The sequence below is a fragment of the Berghia stephanieae genome, chromosome 11, assembly GCF_034508935.2.
Source record: "Berghia stephanieae isolate SIO BIC M18660-M18661 chromosome 11, UCSD_Bste_1.3, whole genome shotgun sequence".
In the NCBI taxonomy this organism is placed as follows: domain Eukaryota; kingdom Metazoa; phylum Mollusca; class Gastropoda; order Nudibranchia; family Aeolidiidae; genus Berghia; species Berghia stephanieae.
In genome coordinates this window covers 31,641,937-31,667,394 of record NC_088370.1, presented here as the reverse complement: position 1 = coordinate 31,667,394, position 25,458 = coordinate 31,641,937, and the positions used below count along the sequence as shown (strand labels likewise).

The following is a 25,458-nucleotide window of genomic DNA, read 5'->3' as shown; positions in this document are numbered from 1 at the left end:
AGAAAGAAATAGCTATAGAATGATTCTAAATGTAAAACTTCTTAAAACTCATGTTCGCCACGTACATTTTAAAATGGATACTACCTTTCAGACAAGTATACTACGTTTAGAACCCGGATGTTATTTGATAAGGGAGTTTTAACAAAATTCAGTGGGCGTATAAGGAGATGACTGCCATGATTAATTTTACTTTACTACTTTATCTAATTTCAGTGATTAATTTATATCGAATGTGTAGAGGGGTTTACTACATTGTTAGAATACAATCCACACCCCCATCCTCTTCCTTCCCCGGATCAATAGAATCAAAAAATCCGAGCACATGTCACTGCCACGGTTGTATTCTGATCATTATTCATATCATATTTTACATTATGTAACCTGCCTCGCTTGAATGAATGACAATGCATTGTTTTATTTATATATTTTTTGCGGTGATGTGGTCTTGTGCTATGACACTCGCTTTCGTTTTAGGATCGGAAAGTCCTGGATTATAGCCTCGCTCGGCGCATAGTTGAGTCCTTGGAAAAGGCTCTTTGCTCACATCTCTCACAGCACTCAGGTGTAAAATGAGTACCTGGCCGTTAACAGCGTTGTCTCTGTCCGAAAAAAATGTAATATCCCTTAACAGGCGTCTTGTCTTGTTCTATGTGTTACGTGTTGCTGTTGGTCAGGGACCTTTTGTAACGCGCTTTGATCACGTTGCGTTTTACTAGAAAATGATGCATATCGGTCTAAACATACCAGAAAACTTTTTTTAAATGAATACAAAGAAAGTTTATGACTATTGTAAAGGAAACTATGAAGAGGGCAGAAAGTGTTTGGCTGAATTGGATTGGTCCAATTATTTTGAGATGGATGTTAAAATGGCTTGAAACTACTTAAAGAATACACTAAAAGAATGGTATGCTATTTATATAACAAATCTCTTTCTAATGGTCTACTCCCTGATGATTGGAAATTTGGAAATCTTATGTCAATATTAAAAAAAAGTACAAACCAATAAGTTTAACCTGTATTCTTTTTAAAATCTTAGAGATTATAGTTAAAGAGAAAATAGTTACTTTTCTTGAAATTAATCAGTTGTTAAATAACTGTCAACATGGATTAGAAAGGGACGCTCTTGCATAACTCAGTTATTGCAAGTAATGGATGATTTTACAAGATTTATTGAGGAAAAATGCACTATTGAAGTTATATATTTGGATTTCAGGAAAGCGTTCGATTCTGTGCTACACAAGGTTATTTTTGAAACTTAAATGTTATGGATTTACTGATAATATTGATAACTGGATTGTACACAATGGCTTGCCGGAGGTGAAAGTTGTTTCTGATTTCATATGCGCAACTCGTGGTGTTCCTCAGGGCAGTGAACTTGGTCATTTAATGTTCGTATCTATATAACTGGTCTACCTGATATAATTGCTTCAAAATGCAACATATTTCCTGATGACACCAAACTTTATGCACCAAAATTAGATACAAATATCTTACAAAATGAAATGATATAGATTCACAACACAATTGATCTGGAAATTGGAGCTTTATTTTAATATTACTTACTTAATGTAGAATGCTGTACATTGGGAGGTCTAACCCGTTATTCTCCTATTACATAGGAGACAATAATATGACTGTTATGCCAACTACATTCTCAGAAAGGGATTTGGGGATTATTTTTGATAATAAGTTGTGTTTTGATGAATATATATATATATATATATATATTATATATATATATATATTATGTGATTGTTTAAAAAGAGATAACAATCTTGTAGGAAGTATGTACAGATGTGTTAGATATCTTGATTTAAAATCGTTTGTCCAACTTTATGAGTCTCATCATAAGACCTTGTCTGGAGTATGAAATAATATTTGGAGTGCCTTATTTAAGGGACAGTCTGTTTACATTGAGAACGTACAAAGACGCACTACGAGACTTTTGCCTCACATTCGACATCTATCCTATTTAGAAAGATCAAAGTATCTAAATTTGCCTTCACTAAAATATCGTAGAATAAGATGTGGTCTGATTCATAAATATAGACTCATGCATAGTTCTTACAATATGGATTATAATGATTTTTAAAACAATTATTTGCATGTTACTAACACTAGGGGAGATCAGTTTAAGATATTTGTTGAAAGACAATTATTCTTCTATTAGGAAAATAATTTAAAGAACTATGACAATTTGGAATAATCTAAAGTGTGAGACAACAAATTCTAATTCAATTAATATTTTAAAGAATGCCATTGATAAAGAGTTTACAAACATATTATTTTATTTTGATGAACAGTCTAACACGACATTGGATATAATTGCATTTTGTATATCAATTAATTGAAACTCTCGAATGTACAAAGTAGAACACGCCAAATGAATGTAAACAGAGTAAATTATACGACGAATATTGAATATAACAATTACTTATGTATTAGATATCTAATTCTCAATATTATCAATTAATTGACATTAAATACTATATATATAAATGATAAATTGTATCTATGCATATAAGTTACACAGAGCATTTAAAGGATTTTAGAACCTATTAGCTCTTAAACGATACGATTCGATACTATAGAAAATTCCCCTTTGTTTTTATTATTTAACCATCTCCTTACCAACTATAGGAAAATCGTCACATTCGTTACGATACAACCAACCTTTTTCTAATTCAAATTTCTTTCGTACATAACAACATTAATTTAAAGAAAATGAACAGTGTGTTGTAGAGCATTTCTTTCTAAAGAAATTATGTATGGCAAGAATTTTACTGCTTTTATGTATGAGTGATAAAAATATATTTTGTGTTAGTTCGGTATGAAGTTTTGTAGAAAATCCTGAAAATGACTGGTAAGGAGAGGGCTATTTGACATAACAAATAATGGTGACCCAACACAATACAAGTCAGTTCGTTGCGAGATGAAGGTCAGCGGTCAAGATGACTTATTTTTGACTGGTTTATTTACAAAGACGAAGTGGAGAGGGGTGGTATTATGTTATTTATTTCTTTGCGCTTTAAGTTAAGCAGCAAACCTTTTCTGTATTGAAACTTGATAACATGTTGTGATAAACAGAAACCAGTCAGGCATAAACATTGTCAATAGATCACTCCAATATCTTGTGTTCATTTCGAGTCTAATAAATGAATGTATAAATAAATAAATAATAATAATAATAATAATAAATAATAATAATAATAATAATAATAATAATAATAATAATAATAATAATAATAATAATAATAATAATAATAAAGTTTATTTGTATAGCGCCCAATCCCGTTGCCAAAACAGCTCTAGAAACAAAAAAATGTAAAACATCATTATAAACATTTTTCTACACACACCCATTTACACAAGGGCTCACACGCACACACACGCACACACACACACAAACACGCACACACACACGCACACCTTCACAACGGCACAATTATGCACAAAAACGTGCATATGCATACTGAGACGAAAAAGAGCTGTTAACATAAGAGAGAGAGAGAGAGAGAGAGAGAGAGAGAGAGAGAGAGAGAGAGAGAGAGAGAGAGAGAAAATAAGTAGGAGTGAAATATCTGTTCAATGTTACAGTTATCGTTTAACGTTATAACAAGTGTACCTAAATGACAAATTGCCATATTTATGGACAATAAAGATCTATTATTATTATTATTATTATTATTATATTATTATTATTATTATTATTATTATTATTATTATTTATTATTATTATTATTATTATTATTATTATTATAATAAATTATTGAATAAAAATCATATCGGGACATTTAACAATAATTTCAAATGAAGGATTATAATATTATGTCATGAGAGTTCTGATGTATCAAATGTGCATCTTACAAGAAATAGGATGTTTTATTTAATCTAGTGAGCTTCTCATAAGATGAGATTTTAATTTATTATTAAAACATGACTGGGAATTCACAAACACGCTCCAAACACTGAATGGTAAAGAATTCCAGACAGCGGGAGCAGCATGAATAAATGCACGATCAATATAGGTCTTAGATCCATTTTTTTAGGAACATATGATCGTGATTGAGAGTTGGATCTTAAAGAGCGTGAGGAAGTGTAAACATTTATCAAATCTGATATTTATCAGCGAGTGTCATACCGCAAGACCAAATAGACGAACATAAACAGGCCCGTTTTCATGAACGAGGACAAGATTTGGTTATATACTAGTCTAGTAAATGACTTGTTAGCCTAAATGAAGCAAATGACTAAAAATCGGATTTCATGAACGTTTTCTAGTCTCGGACTAGCTTGTCTCTCGTCTAGGATCGGGCGTTGTAAGGACGGTGACTAATTCGGCTGTTTTGCGCGGGTAACATCCCGCTCTCTAGTACATGATGGCAAGTAAGATATCAACCTTCATATTGTCAACGCAAAGAGGAAATTAGCAACACATCCGGTATAAATAATATTTTGCTCTTTTTATATTTTAACTTACTTTTGTGATTATGAATGAAATCACGTGATATTGACTTTGGACTACTAGACTACAATGGTATCCAAGCTCTATATTTAAGACAATGAAAGTTTCAATGAAACTCAAACACATTGAACCAAAAGAAAAAGACAAAACAAGCAAAAGAGAATAAGTGTTCTGATGAATCACATTATTTCAGTCAGTTACACAGCCAGCAGAATAACTTTTGTCTCCACTATACTTTCAAATCATTTTTGTTTGGTTGTTCTTTGACGCAAATCCTTCGGTTTCTAGTCTCCCTTCCCTCGCAACTCACGGGACGATTAGATTAAGTCTTTTTAAAAGTTTTTGCTCACAAGAATGTGTGCTTTCGACGATTTACACATATCTTATAGTTTTATTTTAAGCTAGTGTCAATAGCGACAGAGCACTTTTTGCCTCTGTCATTCGTAACCGACGTATTTTCCTTCCGATTCGAAGCTCTCTCATCTAAAAATACCTACTATCTTGACGTAACCTAGTACCTAGTTTCAGTCTAAGCGTGTGAAGTCCTATCTCAGCAAATGACTAAAACTTGGCTAAACTTAGTCCGAAGGTGCCATGAATTTAGTCTGGGACTTACTAACTCAGCTCAGATGAAATCCGATTTTTTCAAGTCCTTGACTAAAGTCAGAGATAGTCAGTGACTAAGCGCTAGTCCGCGTTCATGAAAATGGCCCCAGATGTGTTAGTTTTTGAACTTCTTTACACCATCACCACTGCACCCACCCTACACCCTCCCGGTCAATCCTGGTAATTTGGATTATCTATATTCTTGGGAAATATAATTTCTGAGAACCGATATGTAGATTTTTCTTCTTCCCCCCCCCCCCTTCCACCCATCCATCAAACCCATATCCTCCCTCTCCATAATCTGGCTTCTCTATATTCTTGGGAAATGAAATGTCTGAGAACCGATGTGTAAGTCTTTGTTTATCTTTACACCCCGACCACCTCCCCACCATCCTCCGTCATTCTATGTAATCTGCATAATCAAAAAGAAATTTTCCTTAATGTTCTTTTTCTTCTTAGTGTTATATTCTTGGGGAATATAATATATCTTGAAAACAAATTATGGATCCTCATACATATATCTCCCCATCTCCTCTCCGCACCCCCCCCCCCCACACACACACAAATATCTTCATTTTCTATGAAAAGATCTTTTATGCTTCAGCTCTTCCGACACTCCGACTCCGACTACAATCGCATCCTCTCCTACCCCCCCCCCCCCCCCCCCCCCCCCCCCTTTGCCCATTCGCTACCCGTCGCACAATGAAAATACAGGTTTGTACATGTTTTCGGCTGGATCTTTTATAAATTTTTATTCATCTGTAAAGAATACAAAATTTATTTTTTAAAAGGCACATGTATCATGAACAATATATGTCATTCAATCTGCTGCACATAATATAAGCAAATAAGTAGAAAATAGGGAGCAGGCAGCGTGTTTTTATCATTGTATTTTTTCTCTTGAATTGTCAGCTCCTTTATAAAACCTTGAGCTTTTATATAGAGCACCATCCACTAAACGTACTCAAAGCGCTTTACAATGGATCCCTGCCTAACAGCAACATGTAGCATGTAGAACGAGAGATAACGCCATTTTAGGCGATATTACCATTTTTTTCCAGACAGAGACAACGCTGTTACGGCCAGTGTTATGCCCTAGCAATGGTTGGTAGGACACCACCTGAACGAGTCCGGGTTTGACCGGACCTTCCCATGGTGCTACGCATTTTGAATGAGCTTTTAGCCAATCAGGGTTCGAGACTGATGCTATACAAGGGTAGCGCGGGAAACCAGAGGGGAGTTCTTGTTAGTTCCGTCCAGTTGAACAGAATATCGCTTTCCATAGGTCCTGTTTTATATCATTTGGTTATTGTGCTGTTCCCTATTCGTGTATGTCAGGAGAAAGTATGAATGGATAAGTAGAGTTGTATTGTTCTTAATTGTGTTACACATGTAATTTAGTTCCGTTATCAATGCAACGTTTTTCGTATACCTTGATTTCCATTTATTTTGTTGTTACCATTGTCTGGCCGGGAAACATGGACTTTCTCCTTCTTTCTCTTCCCTCTGATCAGGCTAGGAGGGAACTTATCAACGACTTCCCTCTTTCTATCCTCCTAGTCTTTTCCTTTTCTTTTCTTTTGTTGACGTTTCGGGCTAATTGGCTCTGTCAACTAACCGGGAGCCCCCGAATCGTCACAGCCAGGTACTCATTTTACACCCGATAGCCACTGTCATACGACTAGACCACATGGCCTGAACTTTCATACACATTTTTCAGATCTTTAGCAAATAGTACACGCCACATTCAATATATTGATTGTTTATGTTTAAATATCAGTTATCTGTTATTTTGGTATGACATTCGCTTTCGGATCAGAAAGTCCTGGGTTGGAGTCTCGCTCGACGCATAGTTGAGTCCTTGGAAAAGGCTCGTTACTCACAGTCTTTCACTTTCACCGTACTCAGGAGTAACATGAGAACATGGCCGTTAACAGCGTTTTCTATGTTAAAAAAAAATGTAATATCGCCTAATAGGCGTCATGTAACGTTCTGTACGTTTTGTGTTGCTATTGGTATGATACATTTTTTTAAAGCGCTTTGATGACGTCTACTGGATATTGCGCTTTATAAAAACTGAATCTCAAGCTCAAATAGTATCATAGGTTATCAACCGATTGAAATTGATTTTATACCTGGCTTTCATCAGAGATATAAATTTATTTATGTTCAAACTATGAACTATAAGTTATGCTAAACACGTTGGAGATTATTCTAATTATAATTTATGCCTGAATATTTTACAAGACAAGACAGTGAAAATCACGAACTGCGTTATAGTCATTATGAAGATGACTAGAGTACTCAAAATTTAAGAAATATTTGAGAATGAATATGGCTGCGCGGTCTCTATGGACGCCTGCCGTGAATGTGTGTGATACTTCGAGTGTGTCAGTCTGTTTCTAGTATCCAATTAGTAATTTGGTTCCATAAATCTCTGTACAATGCAAGTGTTCTTAGCTTTTGAATTTCACCATGTTGGTAAGGTGCTGAGGAAATCGTATGTTTCCTTGCGTTGTTGAAATCAGTTCTTCGGTTGTTGATTCGAAATATATTTGATATTTTTTGAGACCTTGATTCAATGTAGGAAGTGAAATCGGTGTATGCCCTATGTATATGGCTCCTTGTTTGAAGTAATCATCAATCGAGCTTTGTGCTATAAATCATCATCATCCATCGTGGCTCGTGACTCTTGAGCGTGTTGCCGGTCAGCTGTGTCCACGAATCACAATACTCCAAGAAGACCCGAATGAAAGCTGTATATTATATATATATATATATATATATATATATATATATATATATATATATATATTATTTAAAATATTTACCACAATGTTTGAGGCAGTCTACATTAATGTTTCAGGCTTAATTTGCCATCGTCAGGACTGAGTTGTTTTGTTGACTGTTGTCAACAGTCAACAAATCAACTCAGTCTTGACGATGGCAAATTAAGCCTGAAACATTAATGTAGACTGCCTCAAACATTGTGGTAAATATTTTAAATAATAATTCGCTCCATTACTGCATGTCGAGCACTTTTCGTACCATATTTGTATCAAACACGATTCAATATATATATATATATATATATATATATATATATATATATATATATATACGTCGAGTCGTGTTTGATACAAATATAGTACGGATAGTGTAGCATGTAGCAATGGAACGAATTGTTATTTTAATATTTACCACAATGTTGGAGTCAGTCTACATCGATTTTTCAGGTCTAATCAGCCATCGTCAGGACTGTGTGTTACATAAGTTTGACGTGTTGTCTGTTGTTGTTTGTTGAACCAAACTCATGTAACACACAGTCCTGACGATGGCTGATTAGGCCTGAAACATCGATGTAGACTGACTCCAACATTGTGGTAAATATTAAAATTATATATATATATATATATATATATATATATATATATATATATATATATATATATATACATAAAAATGTTTTTGTTTTTTTTTAAAGCAACTAGTAAATTTTGGGGGCCTTATTTATCACATATTTAGTTTATACATGCAGTCGAGTTAGCTCTTGAGCGCTCATCGTACCATAGCACTATTCAATTGTGCAATACAACATGTCCTTACAGAAAGAACATCAACATCAACGTATTATGCATGCGTCTTTCTTATCAACTGATAAAATATGTCGTTTGGTTAATGAGATATCACTTTAAAAATGTTATTTTATACATATTTTAATAAAATAAAAATATAACCAATAAACTTATTGTGATAAAAAATTCCCAGTAAAGTGTTGCAAAGAATGAAAAATAATAAGGAATGCACCCAAGATTAAGATTACCCGCCGTGACATCACTGACTTTACGGTTCGGTTACTCAGACTAACAGATCGCTGGGAAACGATTTAACTGGTGAATCACCGTGAATCTTTTCATCAAAACATTTATTGTTTTATTGTTTTATTGGTTATATTTTTATTTTATAAAAGTATGTAGGCCTATATGACATTTTTTTAATGTTAGCCAAACGATAAATTTCCTCGGTTGATAAGAGAGATGCATTGCGCAATGCTATGTTGACGTTCTCTCTGTAAGGGCATGTTACAAAACATGTTTGTTGATTGACACTGTTGGTTTCCAAGAACATCATTGTTGATAATCGAGTTCATCTCCCCCTCCCCTCCCAACAATGATAACATTATAAAAGAATAACTAGAATCCTTATTTTCTAGAAAAAGAAGATTACTTTGAAATTTGCATCGTTAAGTGTTTACACCCATGGGGTTTTAGTGAACCTTTATGGAATTTAAGCTGCCTTTATGCCATGAATGGTTTCTATTGGGTTATACAGTATTAGAAATGTTGTGAGCTGATTGATCGTCACAATAGTAAAGGGCGTAGCGCCCTGGTTTATATCATTGCGCAGCAAACAGCAATAAGATCTTGAAATGAGATTCTTATTGGTTATTTCCAGCAAACTATATTAAGATCGCGTAGTGATACATTCAGCTCATAATGTTATAAATATGAAGCAGCCGTTGAAGCAGCATTCATTTCATGTGTGTCTACCCAAGAAGTAACCAAAAGACTTACAGACATTAACATGGCGGAGGTAAGCAGGCTTTTTAATAACTTCTCAATATAATTGTATATGTAAATAGGCAAACATTTTGTGATGTCAATATACTGGTTTCAACCTCCTTGGAAGTGTGAAACTAGCCATCTGGAAGACTGGATACATAAATTGTGTAACTGATCTTCTGATTTAAGATCGATGCCTTTTTATTTTCCAGTCTAAATAAATACTGCTCGTCAATAAAGATCATCCATCCTCGCTCTTTTACGCCCAGTAATCATAAGAATCTGTCCATACATACTGATACTAAAATAGTTATCCCACCTTTTGTTTTAATCTACAATCTATTCATTGCTATTCATTCGGGGACTGGTAACACACTTCTAGAACTTAAGAACTGAAAGAGAGGAAGATGTGTCGTCACCACCATTGCTTTCCATTCTTAACACGGTTTGATTTTAATTGTAGTGAATTTTTGCGTAGGATGGGGTGATGACAGCCTGCAATATTTGCGGGGAAATAACCGACATTACGACCAGGCACCTGTTTATTTTAAATTGAGGAAATAAACATAAAACGAGACAAATCTATTGAGACATCAACAACTAAAATCCATCCCGTAATGAAGTCATGTAGGCGCACGAAAATGACTCTGGTAAAACAAGGCGTCCAGAGGGTGATTCCAAACGTAAAATTGAAGAACGATAATTGTGTCTCAGTAGATTTTCTAAATAGTTATTTGAGTCAACAATTTATAGATTTACCCTTTCTTCTGCAAATGTTTGCAAGTTACTCGCATTTCAATCTGTAAAAAAATTTATATATATATATATATATATATATATATATATATATATATATATATATATATATATATATATATATTTCGTTGATTTGCCGGGAGTTCTGTGCTCGTCGGCAAAATACTAATAAGGGCTGTACGGAAAAATGTTGACTCCTCCCCCCCCCCCCGCCAACCCTTTTGATTTTAAAGATAATAGATTGTTGTGCAGATACATTCTTGTCTGCGATTAATGTTCATTAGCTAACCCACACATGATATTGCTCGCTGACAAAATACTAATAGGCTGACATGGCGGTTTTTTGCAAAAAAAATTCCCAACTTTTGCAAGCTAAAAACAACAAAATTTGCAAAAAATTTGTAAAAATTTTGCAAAAATTTGCGATTAATATTCCTTAAAACCCATTAATTAGTTCATGATAGAGAAAAGTATTTGTTTGTTTTTAAGGATTTCATGGAAGTTGCAACAAATGTTAGGTCATATCAGCGCCAGAGATTATGATAAACTTTTGGCCAAAAGACCAGGAGTTTGTTTTTACATAACAAACCCGGCCAGTGTCTGTATAATTGCAACCTTGTGATTATGCAGCTTAAAAAAAAATAAGAATCTTTAATCAATTGCAAAACGTATTCCATCAACAAAACAGATTTAAATTAGCTTTTAAACAATCATTTCTTAAATCGATCAGCCTAACTTATTATCTCTCTATTACCAAATGATATCTATAAACATAATAGGAAGATAGAAGGGTGGCTGTGAGCGAAATATAGATGAAAGAGAGAAAGAGAGAGAGAGAGAGAGAGAGAGAGAGAAAGCGAGAGAGAAAAGAGAGAGAGAAAGAGAGAGAGAGAGAGAGAGAGAGAGTGAGAGAGAGAATTGATGAATTGATTTTTTAAAAATTGTTTTATAATTAGTCACAAGTTGTAATGAATTCTATTAACAAATTCAGAACAATCAAACAAAAACAAAAACAAAACAAAAATAAAAAAGAGGAAGAAGAAAAAAAAAGACACGCTTCTAAAACTTATAAAATCGTCAAATGTACTATCATGCGACAGCTAAAAAGTACATAAACAGTTTCACCCATTTGCTCCATCCCCTTCCCTTTCGATCATCTTCTCATCCATGGCCACCACGCGTCTTGTGCCACTTTTGACATTTAGCGAATGTGTCTAGACTAACGTCATAAATAAAGGGGTGTCACCAAAATTCGTGCAACTGGGCAGAAGTGTAAAAAAATGATAGAAGACATATTATTTTTTTTTCTCCCTGAACTACCACTTAGCGGAAAATGTTTGACATGACAATAACAACGGAACATTTATGAAAAAATCCTAAAATCCCAGATTATCATCACTGGTCCCCACTAAATCTTTTTAAATTTATTTTTTATTATTTTTATTATTATTATTTTATTTTTTTTTACAAAATCTCGAAATTTTGCAAAAATTTGCAAAAGATTGCAAATTTAGCGGCCGCAATGGAAACCAGCGATTTTTTGCCATTTTTTGCGGCCGCAACGCGGCCGCAAGCGATGCAAAAAACTGCCATGACAGAATAAGGGCTGTAAGGAAAAAACGAGTGTCATACCACTAGACCATAAAGTCGCACCTTCTTTTGAAAAAAAGAATGATGCGGTAAAAGTTCGCCACCATTTCTTGCTGTGGATGATTCATGATTGGATTGGATTGGACTGGATTCGACTCCTAATCCAATTATTCGACAATCAAAATCTGCTCCTATTCATTGTTACTATACTCTCAATGCATTCTTAGTGGGAGAATAAGATATCATTTTGAGGAAGAAAAAAAATACGTGCAAGGTGAACATTTTTATAATGTATTTACTTACTTAGGCCGCCCCTTGGGGCGTCCAACATGAGCCACAAGTCTTCGCCATTCTGTCCTGTCCTCCATAAGTGTACGCAGCTCCCGGGTGTTGTCCATTCCTGTGTCATCTAGCAGACAGTCAGTGTATGTTTTATTCTGCCTGCCTCTGCTTCTGGTTCTCTCAGGTGGTTCCCATAGCACAAGACTGCTTGCAATCTCCTCATTGTGTCTCCAGCAGTGCCCCGCAAGTCTCAGTCTTCTCTTTTGTATCTTCGAGGTCAGTTTTATAATACGACTTGATATTTCCACTTCGGAAATGACACAAAGAATGAATTATAAAGAATGTCACGGGCCAAGTGTGAAAACGCAAGTTCTTAAATTCTCGAAACACCAAAGTGTCCTTACAGAACATCGCTATGATGGCTTCTACTGTTTAAAAGTTATTTGCTGCTTTAAACTCTGTTATCACAGAGCAGTCGTGAACAACATCTTTGATTATTTCTCAACGTTTAAAAGTGATTTTCTGCTTTAAACAAAAATAGTGAAATCATTTTGTTATTACTTTAACTCTTTAAAACATGTCGAACTTGAGCCTCGAAGAGAGGGAGAGAGAGAGAGAGAGAGAGAGAGAGAGAGAGAGAGAGAGAGAGAGAGAGAGACCTTCTACTTGGCCACATTCATGCCAAACAGCCAGTATCTGAGGTTGTGAAGGTTATATCCTTAGGCAGCTATACAACCATTGACCATTGCTGTTAAAATATTCATGTAATATGTATAGGGGAAATCATAGGATTTGCAGATCTCTATTAAATTTAATTTTAATTAATAGGGTGATTCTTTAAGTGCATGAGCTGGCTACCTATGTAAAACGCCCGAGTGGTTTGGAGAATTAATTCATTTACCACCACCACCACCACCACCACCACATCATCATCATCATCATCATCATCATCATCATCATCATCATCATCATCATCATCGTCGTCGTCGTCGTCGTCGTCGTCGTCAATCTCATCCCATCTCCAAGTGACACAATGACCTCATAACGGTGTGGGTTACCCACTTTGGCCGTTGGGAATGTTAGAGTAACTTTATGTGCCAATGGAATCCTCGACAGAATAGGATCTAAGGTGGTGTGATCTTAGGCGGACATCGCCGCATTTTTCAAGAATATTACCGGTTGACAATTATATAAAAATTATTAAACAAATTACCTTACGTTTCTCCGAATCCGACTATCACTATTCTCTCGTATATATCCGCAGAAATATGATTATTCTGCCACTCCGTGGGCTTCTTCTTATAATGAAGAAAATGACAAGTTGGATCTACTTTTGATGGGAGTCACAGGTCATGGAAAAAGTGCAACAGGGAATACCATACTCGGACGAAAAGAATTTGTTTCACGTGGCGGTGGTTGTTCTGTAACGAAAGAATACCACGTGGGATATTCCAAAATCAATGGACGCACGATCAAAGTTGTGGACATTCCCGGGTTCGACGACACCGATGAATCTACCCAAGAGGGTCAACGCCAACTAGTGGCTAATGCCTTGACCAAGGCCATTACCAAATTTCCAAATGGATTCCATGCAGTGCTCTTCGTCGTGGCATATACGCAAAGATTGAGTAAGGAACTAAAAGGTTCCTCAGGAAAACCTTGAGTTTTTTAGGCCATGATGCTTTTAAAAAGCGTGGTGTGGCAGTTTTCACTTATGGGGACAATTTTGAACGCGACCACGGGAGGAATGCAAACTTCCAAGAGATGCTGCAACATGGGTACGGACAAGTATTGAGCATGTGCAGTGGTCGGTGTGTTTTGTTTGACAACCAGACCAATAGTATAAACAAAAAGCAGATTCAATTGTCTGAATTGCTGAATGTCATTGATAATTTGGAGACAAATGGAGAACGCTACATTCCAGAAATATATATATATAACGGGCCTAAAAATGAAGCATTTGAAAGGGACAGAAGACAAACTGCTGAAGTCGAAAAGATTTTATGTAACCTTGGCTTGATAAAAGACGAATTATCAAACGTTTCAAGAAGGCCGGACCATTTTAGAATAAAGAGGACGACAGAACTGAGAGGTGAATTAGACAACATCATCGATAAAATTGACAAGCTAAATATCGTTTCTTATGACTTGATTGAGAAACTCACATCATTCCAGAAATTGCTCGATGAAATGGTCAAAGGAGGTCTAAAATCTAGTCACGAAAATGAAGCAAGACGCATGATTTCAAACGTGCAGCAAGATCTGGATGAAGAGACTACAGGCAATACATTCTGGCAAAGTGTTTTTAACTTTATCTCAGACAAAGTTGTTCCAATCGGTATAGGTATGCTGAGGAAATATTTCTTTGAAAAGTAAACAGATTCATAACACAACTGTGGCGCACTTTTTAACGGCAACATTTTCAAGAAGTCTGGTACACCCTCATTACAAAATTATAAATATTCCCCTATAACTATATTATATGCTATAAATTCCTATAAATCACCTAGTTGTCCTACCATATGTTTTTATCTAGCACTCATCCATATTATTTGACCAGCCAACCACCTAACAGTGATGGATATAGATCAGGAAGAGCACCTGTATGATACTCAAGAGAGTAATTCACAGAAGAACTATCATGAAGAATCCCAATCATTCTCAAAGGAGAACTATTTGAGTACAAAAGATTATGGGAACTGATCCAAATTCCGACGGACAATACAAATGGATTCATTTCGACAAAAGCTTTTGATATGTTACATCAAAGATTTCGTGAAGAAAATCAACCTGTCTCAGCCGATGGAAGAGAAGCTTAACTGTTTAATTGAAGAATCCTGCACAATTTTGATTTAGGTTTAGATACTTTCTGACGAAAACTATTTCCCATTCCCGTTAAAAGTGTTCCAAAGTCAGCTGCAAGTTGTACAAATCTATTGAAGTCAATGGCTTAACGTAGAATAGACCTTAAAATAAATCGATTGTCCCATGCTTATAATTGAATGTGCTTTGTAGAAAAGTGTTACAGTGGACGACGGATAACACGATGACGCAGGGATCTGAGAAAAAAATCGAGTTATCCGTCACAATCGAGTTAAGTGTCTAAGCTCCCTTTGTATATCCTTTGACACTACCTCTCTCACTTCCTTCACCTTCTTTCTTTATCTGTCTCTCTCCCAGTCCCTCTATTCCTCTCTCTCTCTCCTCCTCCTCCTCCTCCGTCTCTCCATCCATACGTGTGTGTGTGTGTGTGTGTGTGTATGCGTGTGTGTGTGTTTGTGTGTGTGTTTTGCTGTGATGGAATCTGTGTCAAAACTAAAGGTTTTGTTGAGCGCTGCGCTCTGTGATCACTGCCAACAAACGGATGTGTATAATACTAACTCCAAAAACATGCACCATTTCTTTTAGATAGCACATTATATTCCATCTACTTTAAATTAAATCCGTCTACACAATCACCTAGATTTCTTCTTCGGGAATTGGGAACCGTTTAAGTTAATTGAAATGACCCTCATCCTGGCAATAACTCTCTAACCTGGGACATTGCGAGTTTTGCCAAAATGAGGGTCATTGATCATTGCAGTCGGTCGATACTTTAATTACGACCTTTTTTTTGGGGCCAATTTTTGAGATATGCATCCTTCTAGAGTATACGTCACTTAATTTGGTTCTGTTGAAATTGGCTTTTATAAAATATGCAATTTGGTTTTATTTTTACTTCGGTAATATGGAATATATGGCTGACAATGCATAGGCAAGCTAGCGTCACTCCTTACGAAAGTCCCCTACCAGGAGATACATACGGGACGCATGGTACGTAAAACAACTAGGATTACTGTGATTTTGATCATATCAAGCGGCAAGGGACTAACGAGCATTGTCCACATTATGGTGCGATCGATGGAACATAGAAAACAAAGCATTGGGGTGCACATGCTTCATTTCACTTCAATTTGATTTAAACACGTATTAATGTTAGTAGCGAGTCTTTATATATTTATTCTTAGCTTTTAAGGTTTATCGTAGCAAAGCATTTTGCTAGAACTTATGAAAATACAAAATTTACACCAATAAGTTGTGTTAAAGTTCAATCAAAATAAGTCGGGGATTTCCTTTAAAACTTAGTGGTCTACATTAAGATTATGTTAAATGTTTTCCTTTAAAAATACTAGAAATTCTCTTAGATATATTATATAAAAAAAGGAAAGCAATTTTACCATAATTTAATATTTGCTGTTTTTGTAGGAAGAGAATTCAGTATTATATAGTCATTTACAAGGAAACGAGGCAGTTTGACTTTGCCATTATCTCACATAAGGGAAATACAAATTAGTACCTGGCATATATCTTAAGAAAAAGTTGACAAATTTTTATTTCTGTTGACATACATCATGCGTTTATTTGTCATAATTGAGGAGCTGATGCGGACGGCCAACAGTTGCATGTTGTAGATGTGCACCAAAAATATTTCAGATATTTATTTCAAATAAGCGTCGCACCAAAAATTCACGCTCAGCGTAGATTGAAATGTCACAAACACTTAGTTCGACCAAAGGTGACCCCTTTGCACAAAGTTGCTCGACTGAGATGGGCACGTGTACTCCAGGACTGGGATGAATATGTGGGACGGGATTTTATTTACAGACGAATTGCTTTTTTGAAGTTAATTCTAGAGACAAACGAACTTCATGCTATCGACGTCCAGGTGACTATTTTAATGACCAAACATAATTGAAGTAACTATCGAGCACATAGATCTGTTATCTGGTGTGGAGAGTCATAATTGGTGGTAGAAAAAACTGAGATAATACGTATCAACCATTTAATTCAACTCAGACTTATACATCAGTGGTATTCTTGAATCATTGGTCGTCCTGTTTATTCGGAATCAGAATAATGAAATGATTGTATTCCAGTTTGATAACGCCTCGGCACATAGACTGGACAAATATCTGTTTTCCTAAACGATTAAAATGTAAGGGTGATGAACCAATGGCCAGCCGTGAAACCCGACATGAATTCCATTGCGCATAACATGTGGGATTTTATGAAAAAAAAACCTGAGCTTTTAAATAGAGAGCAATATCCATTAAATGTGCTCAAAGCGCTTTACAAAGGGTCCCTGACCACCAGCAACACATAACATGTAGTTCGAGACATGATGCCTGTTTGGCGATATTACAATTTTTTCCGACAGGACAACGCTGTTTACTCAGGTACCCATTTTACTCCTGAGCACGGTGATAGAATGTGAGTAAAGAGCCTTTTCCAAGGACTCAGCTATGCGAAGATCCATGCTCGATCTCATGACCTTCCGATTCGAAAGCGAATTATACCACAAGACCACATAGCCGCACAAGGTAAACTAATAACATAAAAACAAAAAGCAAAAGACAAGAAAGCTGTACAAAATTCGATGAATTATTCGAGCGACAAAATACAATTTGGTGATATACCACCTTCAGAAACAGTCAATCAGCCAACATCATCATGTGGCAAAGAGTTGTGGCATTGATCAATTCTAAAAGTGGACATACAAATTACAGAAGTGCGTCATGTTTGCTGATTTCAATTAAGTGCTCGGACGAAAAGAATTTGTGTCACGTGGCGATGGTTGTTCTGTAACGAAAGAATACCACGTGGAAATACCACTCTGAATGATCGCATGATCAAGGTTGTGGATATTCCTGGGTTTGGAGAGACCGATGAAACCACCGAGGATGCCTTAACTAAGGCCATAGCCGCATTTCCAAACGGATTCCATGCAGTGCTCTCCGTCGTGTCATACACGCAAAGATTGAGTAAGGAACTAAAAGATTCCCTCAAGGAAATCTTGAGTTTTTTAGGCGATGATGCTTTTCAAAAGCGTGGTGTGGCAGTTTTCACTTATGGAGACAATTTTGAACGCGACTATGGAAAAAATGCATCAGTCAAGGAGATACTGCAACCTGGGTACGGACAAGTATTGGAATTGTGTGGTGGTCGGTGTATTTTGTTTGATAATACCAAGAAGAGTGGTGTAAAAAGATAGGCTCAACTGTTTGAGCAAATGGATGCCATTTATGGAATGGATTTAAAACGAGACGGCTACATTCCAAAAGTTTCTGAATATAATGGACCTGACGAAAGCAAAGAAAAATTTGAAAATGGCAGACAACGTATCGCTGACAAAGAAAACATTTCACGTAATCTTGGTTTGTTTAAGGCCAATCTGGCCAATCTTTCCACAAAGCCCAAGAGTGATAGGAAAGAGAAAATAGGATCATTGAAAGAAGACCTTTTAAAATTCAGATCGGAAATTGTTGACAAAAAGTTGATTGCTCCTGGCCAAAAAGAGAATATCTCCTCATGTATGAAAGAGCTTGACAATACTGACGAGAACAAAGCAATAGGTCGTATTTCAGACATGCAGACAGATCTGGACAAGGAGACTGAAGACAACAGCTATTGGAGCTATGTTCAAAAAGTAATAAGTTCATACTTTTGGTCATTTTTCTGAGCAAACTAGGATGATGTTTAAGTATTGATAAACAAATTATAATAATGTTTGTAAGTTTAAAGGATTTCATCAACTAAAGACCAACCAAATCAAAACGAAATAATCTTTCACGCTGAATACAGCAGTGATCCAAGAAACATTCCTGAATTATCTATATATCTAAAAAAAAAGAACTACAATGCGGATTGATGTTAAAAGAACTAAAAGCTATAAGGATTATACAACAGAACAGTGCTGGATTTAGACTTAAAGAGACCTTTAGTTATTTGAGACATGGTTTCCTTTGTAACTTCATATAATATATGGCACTGCAAATATTATTTGAGGATATCTAGACTGAAATACAAGTAAGAAGTACATAGACAGAAAGATATTAAATTTTCAACTGAAAATACATTTTTTCAATATTTACCTTACCTGAGTTCCGTCTCCCTACAGAGGTTGAATGTCTCGGAACGCCATTCTTCACGCTCAAGGGTCATTACTGAGCAGTCGATTATCTTTTTGCCAGTTGTTGCCTCCACATTTCCTCAGGACTTCCTTGGTTTGCCCCGTGCCTCTAAGTACTAAACATTACGTTATATTCCAAAAATATCATTTTCCCCCTTTTGCCAGAGCAAAGCCACTAATGAGGTCACATATAAACAGCGTAGTTTATCACTTTCTATGTACATTAGACTGGGGGTACATAATTTGTCTTGAGCCATTATTGTTCCAAATTCATTATTTATCCTCATAGCTGAGAAAAAGATCTTATTCCGGAGCAATTTGCAAACATTTTACTAAAAAACAATCTCATTAAATATTCACAATAAAGATCCTGATGTGAGATTATTGTCATTTTTAGCTGAACAAGTGGTTTAACTTTGTCTGACATAATCATGAAAATGCTTCACCGCTTCTACAGGATTCAGCTCCACATCCTCAAGATGTTAGGCATAAAGTTTGCTAAATTCTTCACGGCTTCTTTTTTTTTTAATTGCCAAGAATGAAAGAATTTTTATAGCATCAGTGTTTATTGAGGAATATTCTGTCAGATCTGATTCTAATGTATCAAACACAGGAATAAATGTTTTGATTTTTAATCTGTCTTTATCACGAGGGATCTCTAAAGAATCACATTTATTATTGATATAATTTCTTCGAGTTCTGATTTTCTTAAATTCAACATCAGGCAATGTTTTTTACCCTTTCATAAAATGATCAAGTATATCCTAACAACGTTTAATAAAGTCTAGAAGTGAAATTTATACATTACTTTACATTACCTACATAACTAACGGTTCATCAAAACGCTCATCTAACTTTGTGAAGAAACATTCCAAAATTGTTAACTTGCCAAACGCTTCCTCGGCTCTCTGCTTCATTTTTTCTCTATCATTTTTGAACTCCACTTTTATACCATTTGGTTGACAATTTTCAAATACTAATTATGAATGTACGGATATTTTGAAGATTTTTCTTATCAAAAATTTTAAAACCTCGGATGCCCACGGTTTTTGTAAAAATCCATATAAATGATGGACTGATAAGCTATCTCAGGACTTATCTGAGCGTATAATATTATATGAGAATTGCTCACATTTAAGACCATTTTGAGGACCCTCAAGACTGAGTGTAATAGTTACGGGGAAGACGTACAAAATACTTCTCTGCCGATTGTTTGAATTTTAAGTGACACATTACTGTTTTTGTTATTGGCTGAAGAGGGAGTTTGACCCCGAAATGTTCCTCTTTGAAGCTGTTATCTTCAATGTTTGTTCATTACGTTTTGCAGTCCACAGCTACTAGAAGCTTAACATCACTTTTGCATATTTACCAACAATGTTTTCATGTTTTGATGGTGAAAAATCACGAGGTCACACAAAAACGCAGCGTTCTTTACACCTCTAAGACTATTCATTAGATTTCTGTCAAATAAAAAAAAACATATAACAAATCTGAATAAGAAGGCTGTCAAAATGTTATTAATATGAACAGTTTTTTTTTAATATCACTATATCTTTTTTGTTCCTCAATTCATATTCATAAAAATTTTACAGTCTGCGTTAAAAGATTGGTTTTATTTGCGTTTTGAATTTAAAAGAAATTCAATGAAGAGTCTAGGAGATACAGGCTGACAAAAAGCGACGCGTTTTTTGTGTGTGACCACCTGATAAATTATCCTTCGAATCAACCAAGGCGGTCAAAGTATCATGTCATACAGGTTTATTGTCTCAAATTCACTTTAAATGATTTCGAAGTTTCCAAACTATTCGATGTCTCCAAATGGATTTTTATTCAATAAATTATTCTTCAGATTTCATCAAAAGTGAATCTTCTTCTGCTCGGCATGTCGGGACGTGGTAAAAGTGCGACGCTGAAGTCCATCGTCATGAAGAAAGGCATTAAAATACTTGGTGGATGGAAGACCGTGACAGACATTAGCCAGGTGGAAGAATGCACATTTGAAGGTTGTCATATCAATGTTGTGGACACGCCGGGCTTATTTAGCACAAACGTTGCATCTGAAGAAGAAAATATCAAAAGATTTCAGGAAGAAGTCCAAAAAGCGTTCGAAACTTTCCATGAGGGATTTCACGCCCTGGTGTTAGTGTTATCCTACGGTCCCAGGTTTGGTCAAGAAGATGTCCAAACAATCCAAATCCTGAAGAACGTTTTAAAAGATAAAAATTGTTTGAGAACCCACGGCGTTGTATTGGTGACAAATGGGGATAATTTCAACTCTGACGTAGAAGGAACTGACACAACTTTTATACAATGGTGTGAGGAACAAAGAGGACCAATGGGAGCGGTCTTTGAAGAATGCAGTTTTCGATGCGTTCTCTTTAATAACGTGACGGACGACACAACAACTTTGGACAAGCAACGAAAACAATTAATCGAAGTAGTAAAAAATATTAAAACAAAACAATATTATTTTAAAGAACATTCCATTCAGAAAAGTGGCCAATCATCAGTGTTTTTGTTTATCCGACATCAATGGCAAAAAGTAGTGTCTTATGTGTTAAATTTCTTTTGAAACCAAATCAAATGGAGTAATTCTGAACTTCAAATATTTCACTTTCAAAATTGAATTGTTTCCTTTATTTCAATTTTAATTTTTTTTGGGGTGTAAACTAGAATAGTTCGGTGATATTTTCATTTCTCAACATCTGCAATAATAACATTTCATTTGGTTAAAATTCAGTATCTTTGTATATATAGAACACGTCGATATATTTTCTACCCTATTGTATATCCGTTAATTAATCTATTGCTTAAAGCTTTTTTTATAGTATTTACTATTCAATGTGTTTCATTTTAGTCTTGCAAACTGTTTTACGAAAAAAAAAGTAAAAACAATTAAGATCATAAATTTGGATTACTCAGATGTTAAACATGTTATAAGATGTCCTTCACATTTTCCAATCACAGAAACATTTATCCACATGTGACAAGCCCGTCTTTTTAATTTCGATTTTAATTATTAATCTCGAATTTTCTTTACCTTCTAGCAAATGTTTAAAACGGAACGCGCAACATAAAGTGTTAGATCTTATGCAGCTCACGATACTTCTAAAACAATAAATTGTATCTTAATTTTAGTTGAATTATTGATTCTTGTCGTTCGAGTCCTTTTTTCTGTCTGTTACCAATATGCCCCCTTTCAAATTGATGTAAAAATTAACTCATCGAACTCTTTGAGAACTTGAAGTGATGAAGAATAGGATTTGTATTCCAAAAATGCCATGAAAAATAGTAGTTCGTGATCTGATGAAGCAAAGGAAAATGGCTGTTTTACTTCGATGAGGATTTGGCCGGAAGTACTGCCCCTGGTATTTGCAAAGGGAAAATATACAACATTTTTCAAGTTCAATGAAAGATTTATAGACACGAGTAATGTCCATCGTTTTCATCACATCAAACAAAAGTGGAAGACCTTGACAGAAATGAAATGGTGAAAGCTTGTCATGATATCTTAGAAGTTTGCACAATGTTTCGACAATAGCTAAGCTAGACCTCCCATAAAAAGACCAAGTTGAGGAACCATTCGTTTTTAAAAAAATTATCCGAAGAGTCCGATTCTGTGAATTGTGAAACTCATATTTCGCATCTTCAACAATCCATGAACAGGTGAATTTGAGGTGGAATCGTGATATGATCGAGGAGGCACTGCATTGCAGATGCATCTTGGCGACCCAGGGTCATGGCCCTGTTATAAGTACTTCGTGTTCCTCTGAGAAAGGAACTCTGCCCCTATGTTCACTTGACGGAGCTGAACTGCATCTGGCGCTAGGGTTATTTTTTTTTCTGAAATAGGCAGTAAAGAAAAGAAAATTTCGGTAGATTTATCTTTATTATTGGTGTGGACATAATAATTTCAATGTCGACGTTTTATATGTCCGATGTTAGAATGTTATAGGAAGACACATACAGTTGGCATTCCCGAAATAGTAGAGTAATGAAATGTTATTTCATCGGGTTGTTGATGAAAAGATAAGTTAAAACAGAATCATTTAGTAAAAATCAGTTGTTCTGTTACACATTATATCATTTGCAATCCACTTTTCCTTATAAAACCTTTTAATGATTTCTTATAGCGTAGATTGTAATGAATAATGCAATTTCTTTTTATCATTATTATTGGTTTCTATTTGTTTTTGTTTTTATTCAGCTTTGTGGACTCGTCACATGACACACGCCCAAAGACCGGAAGGTTTCTTTACTCACAAGTTCTCACTCTACACAGGTGTAAAATGACTACCTGGCTGTTAACAGCGTTGTCTCTATAAAACTGTAATATTGACCAACAGACTTCATGTTTCGTCATGAATGTGAAGTATTGCTGTTTACTAGGGTACCCTTAAAAAGCGCATAGAGTCCGTTAAGTGGACAATGCACTTTATAAATGCTCATGGTCTTTTATACGATTACTTTAAAAAATGTCATTCTTCCATCCGGAAAAAATGCTTCATATATAGTGCAAGGATTTGATTGGTTGGCCATCAATAGCCATTATCAATTCTGTCAATATTATATCATTGAAATATCCTAATATCAAATGTCAACATTTGAAGTTTTGAAATTGTACAAGTACAAACATAGTTTTGATGGTTGGTTTCACATTGATGACATTTTTATTTCATTCTTGCGCCCATTTTTCGGCAAATTGGAGTGTACATTTTCATTCTTAAATTATATTTAATATTTTAATTCTTATATAATAATTTGATATAATTTCCTTTATTCATGAATGTATCAATATAGACTATTTTAAAACTATTTTAACTTTAGACGTGTTGATTATAACAATTATCTTTTATAACCTGTTGATATTCCTTGTCAACAACATATTTGATTATTTTTTTGATTTTGCAAGTAAAGATAAAGGTTGTACTGATGTTAAAAAGTTATTTTTTTATTATTATCACCGTCATTATTATTTCTATCGCTATCATTTATTGTAAAATTTCGTGACGACAAACTATTCTATTTTTTTGTCTTATCTACATTCAATGTTATTAATAATGCAAATACTGTATGAGGTTGTTTTGTTCCGTGGTGAGCAAAGTGGTCGAGTGGTCAAGGCATTACACTGTGATCCGGAAGATTCTGGTTCCGAGCCCCGTTTCAGGCACTTTCGTTTTTTTCCTTGGGAAAGATTTATTAACCCCCAATTTGCTCACTTTGACAACATGGATAATTCCTGTTGACATCAGAAATCCTGTTTGATGGATTATCTATCTTCATGGAATGCCTTGGTTACAGTATCTTATAATGCCGTGGAGGAAGGGCATAATTATTAATAATTTATTTACTTTCAATTTTACTCTTGCTTGGTTTGTTTTTTTTTTCTAATGGAATACATTTTAAAAGTCGCAACTAAAAAGAGAGATGCTTGTGACGAGTTATATTTCGTAGGTAATTAGATTGAAACATACGTGCATTTATTTGCAGAGTTGATAATCACATTAATTTCGGGGTGTGTGTTGTAATCGAAATCTAAAAATGATAAAAAACCAAAATATTGTCCAATACAACAAAATTAAATTAGGCCCATAATTTTGTTGGGATGTCAGAGCTGCAAATATGTCAACGTCGATAGAAACCCTTTTCTGTCTGCTTTTCAGCTGCAATTTTATTTAAGCCATGCAATTCATATTGGGGCCCATTGATTTAAATTATTCTTATCATAATAAATCTTTTTATCATATCCAATTTAAAAGGTGTTTATTTAATTCACTTGATTAAAGTTATATATATATATATATATATATATTATATATATATATATATATATATATGTGTGTGTGTGTGTGTGTGTGTGTGTGTGTATGCATGTGTGTGTGTGTTTATGTAGTGATCATGACCTTGCTGATGACCTAGCATTTCTACCACACAATTTCAAACAAATTCAAGACAAAACGAATGGACTACAATATATTTCCTACAGTACAGGACTGAATATCATTTCAAAATAATGAAATATCGAAAATATATGTTACTAATATCAATAAACTAGTGGTCGATGGCAATCCCATTGATGGAGTCGAAGCCTTCCATATCTTGGTAGCATGGTAGACAAAAAGGGAGGGAGAGAGAGAGAGAGAGAGAAACAGAGAGACACATAGAGAGTCACAGGGAGAGACAGATAGAGAGTGTCAGAGAGAGAGTCAGAGAGAGAGACACACATAGAGACAGAGAGAGACAGAGAG

The 25,458-nt window shown here is 35.0% G+C and overlaps 2 protein-coding genes across 3 annotated transcripts in view; both read left to right on the top strand.

The window, feature by feature from the left end:
• The window catches only part of LOC144956890 (uncharacterized), a 602,990-nt gene that overhangs the window by 183,466 nt on the left and 394,066 nt on the right, over positions 1 to 25,458 (top strand). The window lies entirely within an intron of this gene.
• Positions 9,221 to 24,961, top strand: LOC144956620 (uncharacterized). 2 transcript variants are annotated; one of them, XM_078887243.1, is made up of 2 exons: positions 9,221 to 9,664; positions 13,526 to 17,647. In XM_078887243.1, the coding sequence occupies exons 1-2, from the start codon at positions 9,656 to 9,658 to the stop codon at positions 13,922 to 13,924; spliced, it is 408 nt and encodes a 135-aa protein (XP_078743369.1). In that variant the 5' UTR covers positions 9,221 to 9,655; the 3' UTR covers positions 13,925 to 17,647. The 2 variants fall into 2 exon arrangements, with proteins under 2 accessions (XP_078743369.1, XP_078743368.1); XM_078887242.1 differs by lacking the exon at positions 13,526 to 17,647 and adding an exon at positions 21,060 to 24,961 and having other exon boundaries at positions 9,527 to 9,664.